The 9370-nt window shown below is 43.3% G+C and overlaps 1 protein-coding gene across 1 annotated transcript in view; it reads left to right on the top strand.

Annotated features, from left to right (window-relative positions):
* T265_07274 (hypothetical protein) overlaps nt 1–7006 on the top strand; it is a gene marked incomplete at both ends in the record, with an annotated part of 77737 nt that extends 70731 nt beyond the window's left edge. Inside the window, 2 exons of the mRNA XM_009172752.1 lie at nt 181–392; nt 6976–7006. Coding sequence (XP_009171016.1) covers nt 181–392; nt 6976–7006 — 243 coding nt within the window. The remainder of the gene's footprint in view (nt 1–180; nt 393–6975) is intronic.
* Nucleotides 7007–9370: the final 2364 nt, after the last annotated feature.

Here is a 9370-nt window from a genome sequence, read left to right on the forward strand (position 1 = left end):
GAGTTTTCTACACTATTCGGTTTCCATCACATATCGACTACCGCGTATCATCCCTGTTCCAACGGTCTGGTTGAGCGTTTCCATCGCTACCTCAAAGCTGCATTGACTGCCCAAATGAACCCATCTTCATGGTCCTCTTCTTTACCCCTCATTTTGCTTGCTATTTGCTCCACTATTAAGGAGGATCTCCACTGTTCACCAGCCGAACTGGTGTACGGTACAACTCTACGTCTACCCGGTGAACTAGTTTCCCCTTCTGGCGCACAGCCCGAATCACCCGATACATTCGTCTCCCGTCTGAAACAACACATGTCCGAACTTCGAGCGACACCGACCAGACGATCAACGCGAACAGAACACATCTCAGCCGATCTCTCTTCCACATCTTTCGTGTTTGTCCGACATGACGCAACGAGGAAACGCCTCCAATCCTGTAAAGATGGCCCCTTTAAGGTTGTCGAACGTCACTCCAAATACTTTGTTTATCCAGCATTCCTGTTATCCCAACAACACGCACATCAAAATGAATAGTTGCGAGTGTGTATCAGACTGGTTACGGAATAGTTGCGCCATCAGTGCACTGACAACTCCGTAACGGACGTCATGTTTGATGTCATTGGGCTTAGAGTTGCAACTCTGTGGGCAGTGGAATTTTTCGGATTGGTCCAGGGAATCCGCAGATGTAGAACAAAGCCAGTTTAAAATTGCAAGTATTGGTTGGTCCGGATGGTCATTTTTTGGGGCGTTAAGCTCGGATTAGATGCATTGGACAATATCTAAACAGGGCACCTGAATCAGGTGTAGCCGAAGGTAGAAGCATGTAAAGCGGAAAAATGGTATGAAATCAGTAAGGTCTGATGAGTTTTTGCAGGCATTAGATAAGGATAGGTCCGAAAGTAGAGGGAAAGTCAACGTTTGCCGAAAGTTCAGTGGTGACAGCAAGTGATTAAACGAGACGGTTAGATGGAAATGTAGTAGCCTAGCGATCATAGACTTTTCAGGCTTGCCAATATAAGCTATTATAGTACCATTGACAGGGAAAATCCCTATAATTACAAAATGATATTATGTGTCAAGAAGGACCAAACACATGAACTCAGGGGGACCAGAACTCCCAGGATGCTTAACTAGATTTTCTGGAGGTTACTCCGCGAGTTGGATAATGCCATACTGCAGGAGGGAAAGTGAATGCAGGAGTGATGAACACCAGTCCCTGAAGCACTGCTATCAGCCTAAGTCAACGAGTGGTGCATAGCGAAAACCCCTTTGGGCGCCGGTCTTGTTTGCTGGTATTGGAGGGCTTGTGAATCATATTGCGTATATAATGTTTTTGTTGTGTTGATACACTTCTGGAGCTGTAGGTATGTGTGTTTTGTTTGTTTGATGAGGTGGTCCCTGGTGCGGTGCCACCTCAATGATGACGCAAACAGCTACAGTTGTGCATGTCTGTGTAAGCCGTGGGCCTCGCATGGTATCTTCGAGCTAACATACAGCTTTTAAATTTCTTGATGGACGAAAGATACGTTTTGGCCATCTGCTGTTTTGTGGTGTTGCCACACGGGTGACACAAGGGGACAACTCCACAACCGGCGAAACTGAGCACAACGGTGTCCTTTTATGGATTTCCAAAAATACAGACCTGACTAAAGACCACTGGGCGATGCACTAATGCTGCTGGAGGGGTGGCAGGTGTATGAACGCACCAAGGTACAATGTAACAGGACTACCCTCCCCACGAGGTGTACCATACCACCACACGAAATTTTGATCCCTCGTGCATACTATCAAAGGTATTGTGGTAGTGAGAGGAACGCTTGCAACGGTAAACTTTCCACTCCAGTGGGGCAGTCGAGATGAAATCAGCATAAAGAACTTTTCAACTCAAAGTGACATCATGACAGTGGTAAACGGTGGACGCAAGGCTGGAAAATGCGGAAGAAGACTGTACTGAGTGATTTTATACACTGCCAAGCGTGGTAGTGTGGGTTGCAAGATATGCTGGGATGCACATAATACATACGCTTGTGACAGGGTGGGCACCAAAATTTAAGAATGCCAAATTTATACATATATAAAAGCGGCAGGTTGGGAAAGGGCTAGGAAAAATTTGAAATGGTTTGGTTAAATGGATGGCGGAGGCAGGTCAGTGAGATCGATTTCAGATTGATTAGAGGCCATTCCCCCGAAGTGCCTTTTGTCTCTGGAAAAGTGTCATTCAACAGAGAACTTGCTTGATGTGATGAAAATTTTCGAAGGAGGCCTCTATAATTTAAGTAAGGTATGAATAAGATAAATTCAGAAGTGCCGAAATTTTGTTGGCAAAACATCTGGCCGAGATGACCGTGCTGCTTGCGGCAGACCGCATAGGGGTCGAAAAAATGACACTCGCCCTTCTCCGTGCCCAAACCAACATTACGTATTCGAATTTCGGATTTTTAATCGTCAGAGATATAGATGCATTGGTTGCCACACTGTCTCCTAGCATTTACATTCTACATAGTTTTCTGACTATAAACCGCAAAGATTATACGATACCCACGAGTCAATATTTTAGGCTTGCATAGTAGCATGCTGCAAGCCGTCCTGGAAACTCTAGGAGGGTAAAAATGTTTTGCGTTTTTGTTTTTGCCAACAAAGAAACCCTAAAATACCTCCATTTTAAGCAAAAGATGATAAATACTATTTGCAACTCGGAAGGTAATATATAACGTTCTGCATCTGGCAAAAGTGCAGTAATCCGAGCACATATGGTAAATGGATGAACATTGGCTCCAGTGTGGTAGCATTTCGGTTGACAGTATTTGCACTTTATCAAAAGTGCGAGCAGTCGTGCAATGAATAAATAGAGTCATTCACCCAGTTTTAAATAATTTTATGCATGAACCAAGGAAAATTAATTTGGGGAATCTGGAGGTCCTGATAGGTCTTGGAATTCTTCCATGGAGAATCGCATGGAGGTTCATTCCATGTACTTTTGGGCAGCTTTCGGAAGTGGTTGGAAAGTGAATCTATCGCTAATATTAACTATTTAATTTGAGAGCAAAATCTATTGCAACAAATGCGCTTTGTGTATCTGCAAATCATTTCAACAAACTTAAACCACAACCACTTACAGTAACCTGCAAGCATGTTGTGGATTTAGCAGGAAATTATCCATTAAGCGACGATATGTACCACGCATTTTGATTTACAAAGACGCAAAATAAATTCAGTGTTCTGTTTGCCATATTATCGATTTGCATGGCTTCTTTAGAGAATACACAAAAACGTACCGGCAGATCCCAACTCTTTGCGCGTGACGAACCTGCGTATGCCACGGCGGAAATGTCAACATCACTACAGGACTAGCCACGTACCACGCTGATCCTCATCAGGCAAACGAAATTCTTTCCGAAACTGCTGTGTTCATGCAGGAGTAATTTTCGGCTGTGACGTCGTAGGATGTTACTTTCGTATTCGCAACTCAGACATTACTCGTACAATGCATACATACATGAGTTGACTTATCACCTTGAGCGACTCATCCTGAAATTAGGTAAGTATATATTATTAATTTTACCAGATGGATATATTGAAGATCGGTGACTACTTTTCAAATGTGGTCTGCCGAATAACTGCGAATTTGCCACTTTTTGGACACTTGGTGCTATGACCCTAGAGGCTTTTCAGAACTAACTAGTTGAGGTAAATCTGCGGTAACTACATTATATCTCTGGCACAAATAGTCAACTACTCCAAGACGGCGTAACAGAGAGTCGGTAAATGCAATTGTCCCTGCCACTGTTTATCCAACTCGTTTGTGTTGATTTGTTCTCACTTTCCAGGAACAAGACCTTTTCAAGCAGCAAGAAATAATACTCATTTATGGCTATCTTGCCGCCTGCGCATCCCCCTACTTTGATTGTCTGAGTATAACCCACCGGAACAGAAGACACTAAACACAGGCTTGTTCTCAACCAACTATCATTGCATTTCGATGGCCTGCAAAAACAATTTGAGAGGATGGCGAATAAGCATCTTCTGCTGAAATTTTAAAAAACCACAAAAGTAATTATATGTGGAAATTTTCAGGGGGCAAAACCTGCCATAGCAATACTGAACCACTATGAAGGAAAACCTGCTGTTGTTGGTCAGTAACAGTGTGCGTCAAACAGGTGACGTCCTCCGGGAACAAAATTTGTTTTTATGGCCTTGTGATCTGTCAATGGTCAAACTGGTCACCGGTGTCCAAAGAAACCCCGTAAATATAAAATCGACTGCTTCGAAAGTTAACCTCATTAACTGCGTAGTGAAGTGTCCCATGATAAGCGCGCATATGATGTGTTGCTGTTGTAATCCAGCACACGGGTCCTCTTAAAAACGCGGATACCGTGCCAATCGGTCCGAAAAGATGCCCGGCTATGGTGTCCACCTTGACCAAAGCTCAGATTCCGTATTCACCAAGTCGCGTACATCTGTAAGCGTCCATATTTTGGCCTCACAGAGTGGCAACTTGAAATCCGTAATCTCGTAGTACAATATGCGTTACTGTGATTTGAAGCACCAGGTTTTGGCAAAAAGATGACGATAAATTCATCTGAGAAATTAATAACGCTGGCCAGCTTATTTTGCGCCACCCACTCGATAAGCAACGCAGTTTTGGGGTGGTAGTGGATCTCGTTTGGGTGAAATAAGCGACAATCTTCAATGTATCTGGGTGATCAATTTATTTATCCCAGATTAAAGTTTGATAATGAAGCGGTTTTCTTATTTCTCTGATGCTAATCTGATCATCGTGTACTGATGCATTGTGCACATTCCGTAAAATTTGTATTTTCTGGGGCCAAATGCCCAATAAATATCTGCTGAAAGGTATAACACAATATGAGCCAGCACCTAAAATTGTCGCAGACAACACGGTCCTACAAGAATGTTGCCACAGAAGTTCTCGGGTCTTGGAGGTTAAAATGCAGTTTCTTCGTTTTACTTCACCTTCGTTATAGTGTTATTTTGATAAGTGATAAGGTACTGTGCTCATCCATGCACTCTGGGGCATCATGAGCTCAATAGGGACTAAAAAGAGGTAGCCGCGTCTTTCCTGCTGGGGTATAATCTATCATCAGAAAGCCCAACAAACTTTAACTTTTCTTCCTGTTTAAGTTGAGCAATGAAATATTCCCAACGGGGTAGCATTGACGAATTTGAGTCCTGAATGATGATACGCTTCTCCAGCTGCCCACGGTAAAAACCGTAGTTTGCATTTCGCCAAATAATTAAACATAAAGTTGCCTAAGCCGCACGTTGTCCATGCAAGTGAGCCAAGTTTGCTTAGCTAATCTCTCTGGCCGATGTATTTTCCGCAACAATGGGAACGGTATAATTTACTCCAAGTCACACGCTAGTTGTCAATGTTGGCAGGGCTCTTTTTGCTGTTTTGTATAAGTAATGACAGCGTAGGGCAATTTCACTTATGTGGCAGTCGTTCTAATCAAAGTTGCGAAATGTGAATTTCTAGCCACAAATCCTCTCGTAACTCCGTTGTGACGGCCGTGGAATGTTTGTAATTCTTCGCCGTTCATAAGGTACCGACCTGGGTGGCTTGCAAGTGACGACAAGGAGTTTGCCAGTGGTTGAGGCTCAAGGGCATGGGTCATGTGAAATTATGATAAAGTTTTCATGTTCCATCAATTTAATAGCGTATTGCAAGTGCAGCTTATATGTTAGATGTATAAGTTCCTAAAACCTCGTTGAAGATATCAGAAGCTACTCAGAGTTTCTGCAAACCGATCGCTCGGGATAACGCTAATGGGGGAACGAGGGCGCTTTTTCGGATTGGTCCATCGGGGTTTGGAATGCCAGAAAAACTCAAAATACTGGAGTCACTCTTCCCGCATATTTTCCGTAAGTGGGTAAATTGAAGGATGTCCCATGTTTTGCATATTTCTGTGGCCACGAGACTACCTTCAACCTTCGTCCATTTAGAGCGAACCATGTTTTCGGGAACGTCAAAACATATTTTATTATAATTCTTTTCCAAAAAATACGTCTTGGCCTTAAAATGGCTTACTTAAGCAAGTCACTTATGAAAAGTATTGGGAAAATCCATTGAAAATATACACTTTAACAGTGAGGCTATGACTTCGAACCCATCTTACTTTCTGAGAAATATTTTTCAATTTCCCGGAATCCGATTTGTCACGACTATTTGGGTTCTGGATAACACTTGGTACTCAAGATGCCGCTGTCTATTGGGTGGCACAGTAAAACGTATTTAAGCCTGATACCTTGTTTTCTGAACGTGAGTGTGTGACCACTAGACAACAAATGCCTCTCGGCAAACGTTGCGCCAAAAATATCGGGTGATACAAGGAATCAGGAAGCATACATTAACGCCCATGCACTTTGATGTGGTTGTTCGCTGTCAGTGTTCTTTGTTTAGCCTGTGTGCTGTTTTGGTATTCAAAGCAACTAAATCAGACATGGAACACCGACATTTTGGCATCAGCGTTTGTTCTTGACATGTTGTTCAGTGGGCACAAGATTGCTGAAAACTGCTCTATGAGAACAATTCTGCGAAGAACAGTCTCCCAAAACTGTTTGACTTCCGAGCAAACGATGCGCTTAAAATCGTTGCATTGTGTTTGTATATTTCAGCGGAGCTATTTGGTCGAAAAATGTAATCGTCAAGTTCTTCGGTTTTGGAGAACATAGTGGTGCTTCAACCTAAATATGACTCCAAATTCCACGGGCGGTTTTAGCTATACTCGACGTCAGCAATAGCGAAACGCATTCAGCGACGGAGATTTACACATCAAATACCGCGGAGCAAATTAGAGAAATCTACAGATAATAGCGCTTCTTATTTTACCCTTTTGTCACTTATTCTCCAAAGTGTCACCAATCCTGAGAGTATGCATACCCGTCAGCAACCCAGAGAAAACTGACAATCCAAAAGTTTCAAATAACATATTCCTTTGTCTCTTGTATTCTCTTTAGACTCCTGTTGACTGACGAACTGGTAGACTGACTGAGGACAAAGTATTTCTAATGAGGTCCCCCGTTTTTTAAGCGCCTTCCGTTCACCTGGATGGAACGAGGGAAAATAGAATGAATCCCCCTAAGTTCTTGGCCCCAGATAGCAGCTTCCAAACGCGATAACCCAGATCAAAAAGCGTCTGAGGTTCTAGGTGCAGCGTGAACTTCAGTCGGAGGAATGGAATACCAAGCGCCGACCAACCTAGGTTCTAAAAGTGCACTTTCTAATCTCGAAATCCTTACAATTTCTTCGTTGAATGTTGGCGGGGAGAACGGCAAAAGATCCATCGTAAAAACCTCGTTTAGCCAAGAGGTAACGCTGTATCAGTTACCTTTAGGTGTAACGATAGTCTAAGTAAGATATTTCTATTTCAATAATCAATGGATTTCAATTCAGCTTCCAGCGCTACAGACTCACGTAGCACGTAGTTAATGAGATTGACGCTCTCATTGTTTTCTGGGTGAGCGATTCTAATAATGTACTCAACTGAAGGTTTGCAACAGCAACATAGAATAGCTGGTAGTCTACGTGGGTAGTACGGATAGATGTGTGTCGAATCATCCAAAGGACACAAATAACAGATTAGGCCACCTTTTAAGATGGAGCGAATGCGGCATGCTTCGAAGGGGTCAGATACATAACTCACCTCGAAACCAATCTTCATCATTCTCTTCGGTCCATTTTCGTTACGCACGACGAAGATGCCTTTTGAGTCACCAGCGAACGGGATATGGACGGATTTCATTCGTACGAGAACTGATCCAGCCTAGTGACAACTGCTTCGCGGCATTGACAATCATTTGGAGAGCCCCGGAGTAAGAATCTCAAAATTAAAAGTCGTTCATGAGATTAGACATAGGATTCAGTGTTTTTGGCCCCGCATCGTATTAAGTCAAGATTCCGCGCAGTGTGTATCGGGGGAAGACTGATAAGCAATTGATCGGCTAAGCCTCTTTCAACGGGTTGTTTTGACCGTGCCCGCTCCTGTGGGGTTTTTATGCGCACTATACATAGTAGGTCGGATGTTATGGTTAGACGCTAATCCGCACCCCGTGCTTGGCGACAGGATTGCAAACTTCTCATCTCCGATGTAAATAGCGTCTACAGAAAGAGGATCGGCGGTAAATTATTTTTACAACTGCAACCTTGGTTGATGTCTTCCATTGTCAAGCTTGTGTTTATGTATTGGCTAACCAAATTTTCTCCCAAACTGGCCGGGATATTTGTCGCAGTTGGTACACTGTGGGTTATGGAATACCCGGTAAATTCACCACTGGCATTGTCACCTGGGTTGGTAGTAAAACGCTTCCAGTAGAACTGCTAATCTGGTCAAACAAAACAACAACCAATCCAATTTCGTCGTCGCGCAAATTTGACAAGCGCCTATGTTAAACTTATAACTGACCCGATGTGTTGGAACTCCGTCCAAGAGGCCTGGCCATTAAGAGATGTTTGGCGACAGCTGCAGCAGGTCGTCTTTGGGCGCGCATGAACAGGAGACGATATGCGCAAACTTGAAGCACCCATTTCCGTCCATCGGGACTTGGCTCCAAAGTACAACACAGAAGCGTGCAGGGGTGTTAACGCAGAGGATACTTATGGTAAGTGGGTTCGTATTTCGGTGGAAACAACTTGAGCGAACCTTCTGCATTTAGAGTTAGCCAAGAGAATTTATTAAAGTCTCATCAAAATCTTAGCATCAAGGTAAGCTTGGTTTCTGTATGTCCAAATACCGATGGCCGTTCAAGGCAAACCGCTTGTTAAATATCGTAAAAGTTACTGATGAGACTGAGGTGGTTCATGGATAGTCGTGCTAAAACCACTTGTGCAGCAAACAAAAAAACGGACAGAGACGCGCTGTGCCAACACGAGGCGTAATGGATTTAGTATTTGTGCGCCCGAGTAGCTGACAACTCTTTAAAAAATAACAAATGAAATTGCCTGCTTTCTTGTAAGAAAGTCAAATGTCTCAAGTACAAATGTGGATGGATTTTGCTCCCATCACCCCATCCGTGATCAGCATGTTCGACTAAAAATGTTCCAGTATTTGGCATCTTCGGTTTAGCGGATGACTCTCAGATGACCCCCTTGGGTTTACCCGTCTGGCTGTCTCCCAATGCTACTTATTGGATGCCCAAATTTTGAAAATTTACTAAACGGCACCAACATACACAATCTAATGGCAGAACGACAAATGTTTCTCAAATAACTTTGAATGCTCCTCTCTCCCTATCAACCTTTACATGCAGATGCGACTAAACTGATAACCTGGCCGAAACCGCCAGTTGAAAGTATTTGTTTGGTTCGACTTAGCTGTCTTTTAAGGTTTAACTGTGCCGATTTCCGCCGCAATTT

This window comes from Opisthorchis viverrini (genome assembly GCF_000715545.1).
Source record: "Opisthorchis viverrini unplaced genomic scaffold opera_v5_163, whole genome shotgun sequence".
NCBI classification, from domain to species: domain Eukaryota; kingdom Metazoa; phylum Platyhelminthes; class Trematoda; order Opisthorchiida; family Opisthorchiidae; genus Opisthorchis; species Opisthorchis viverrini.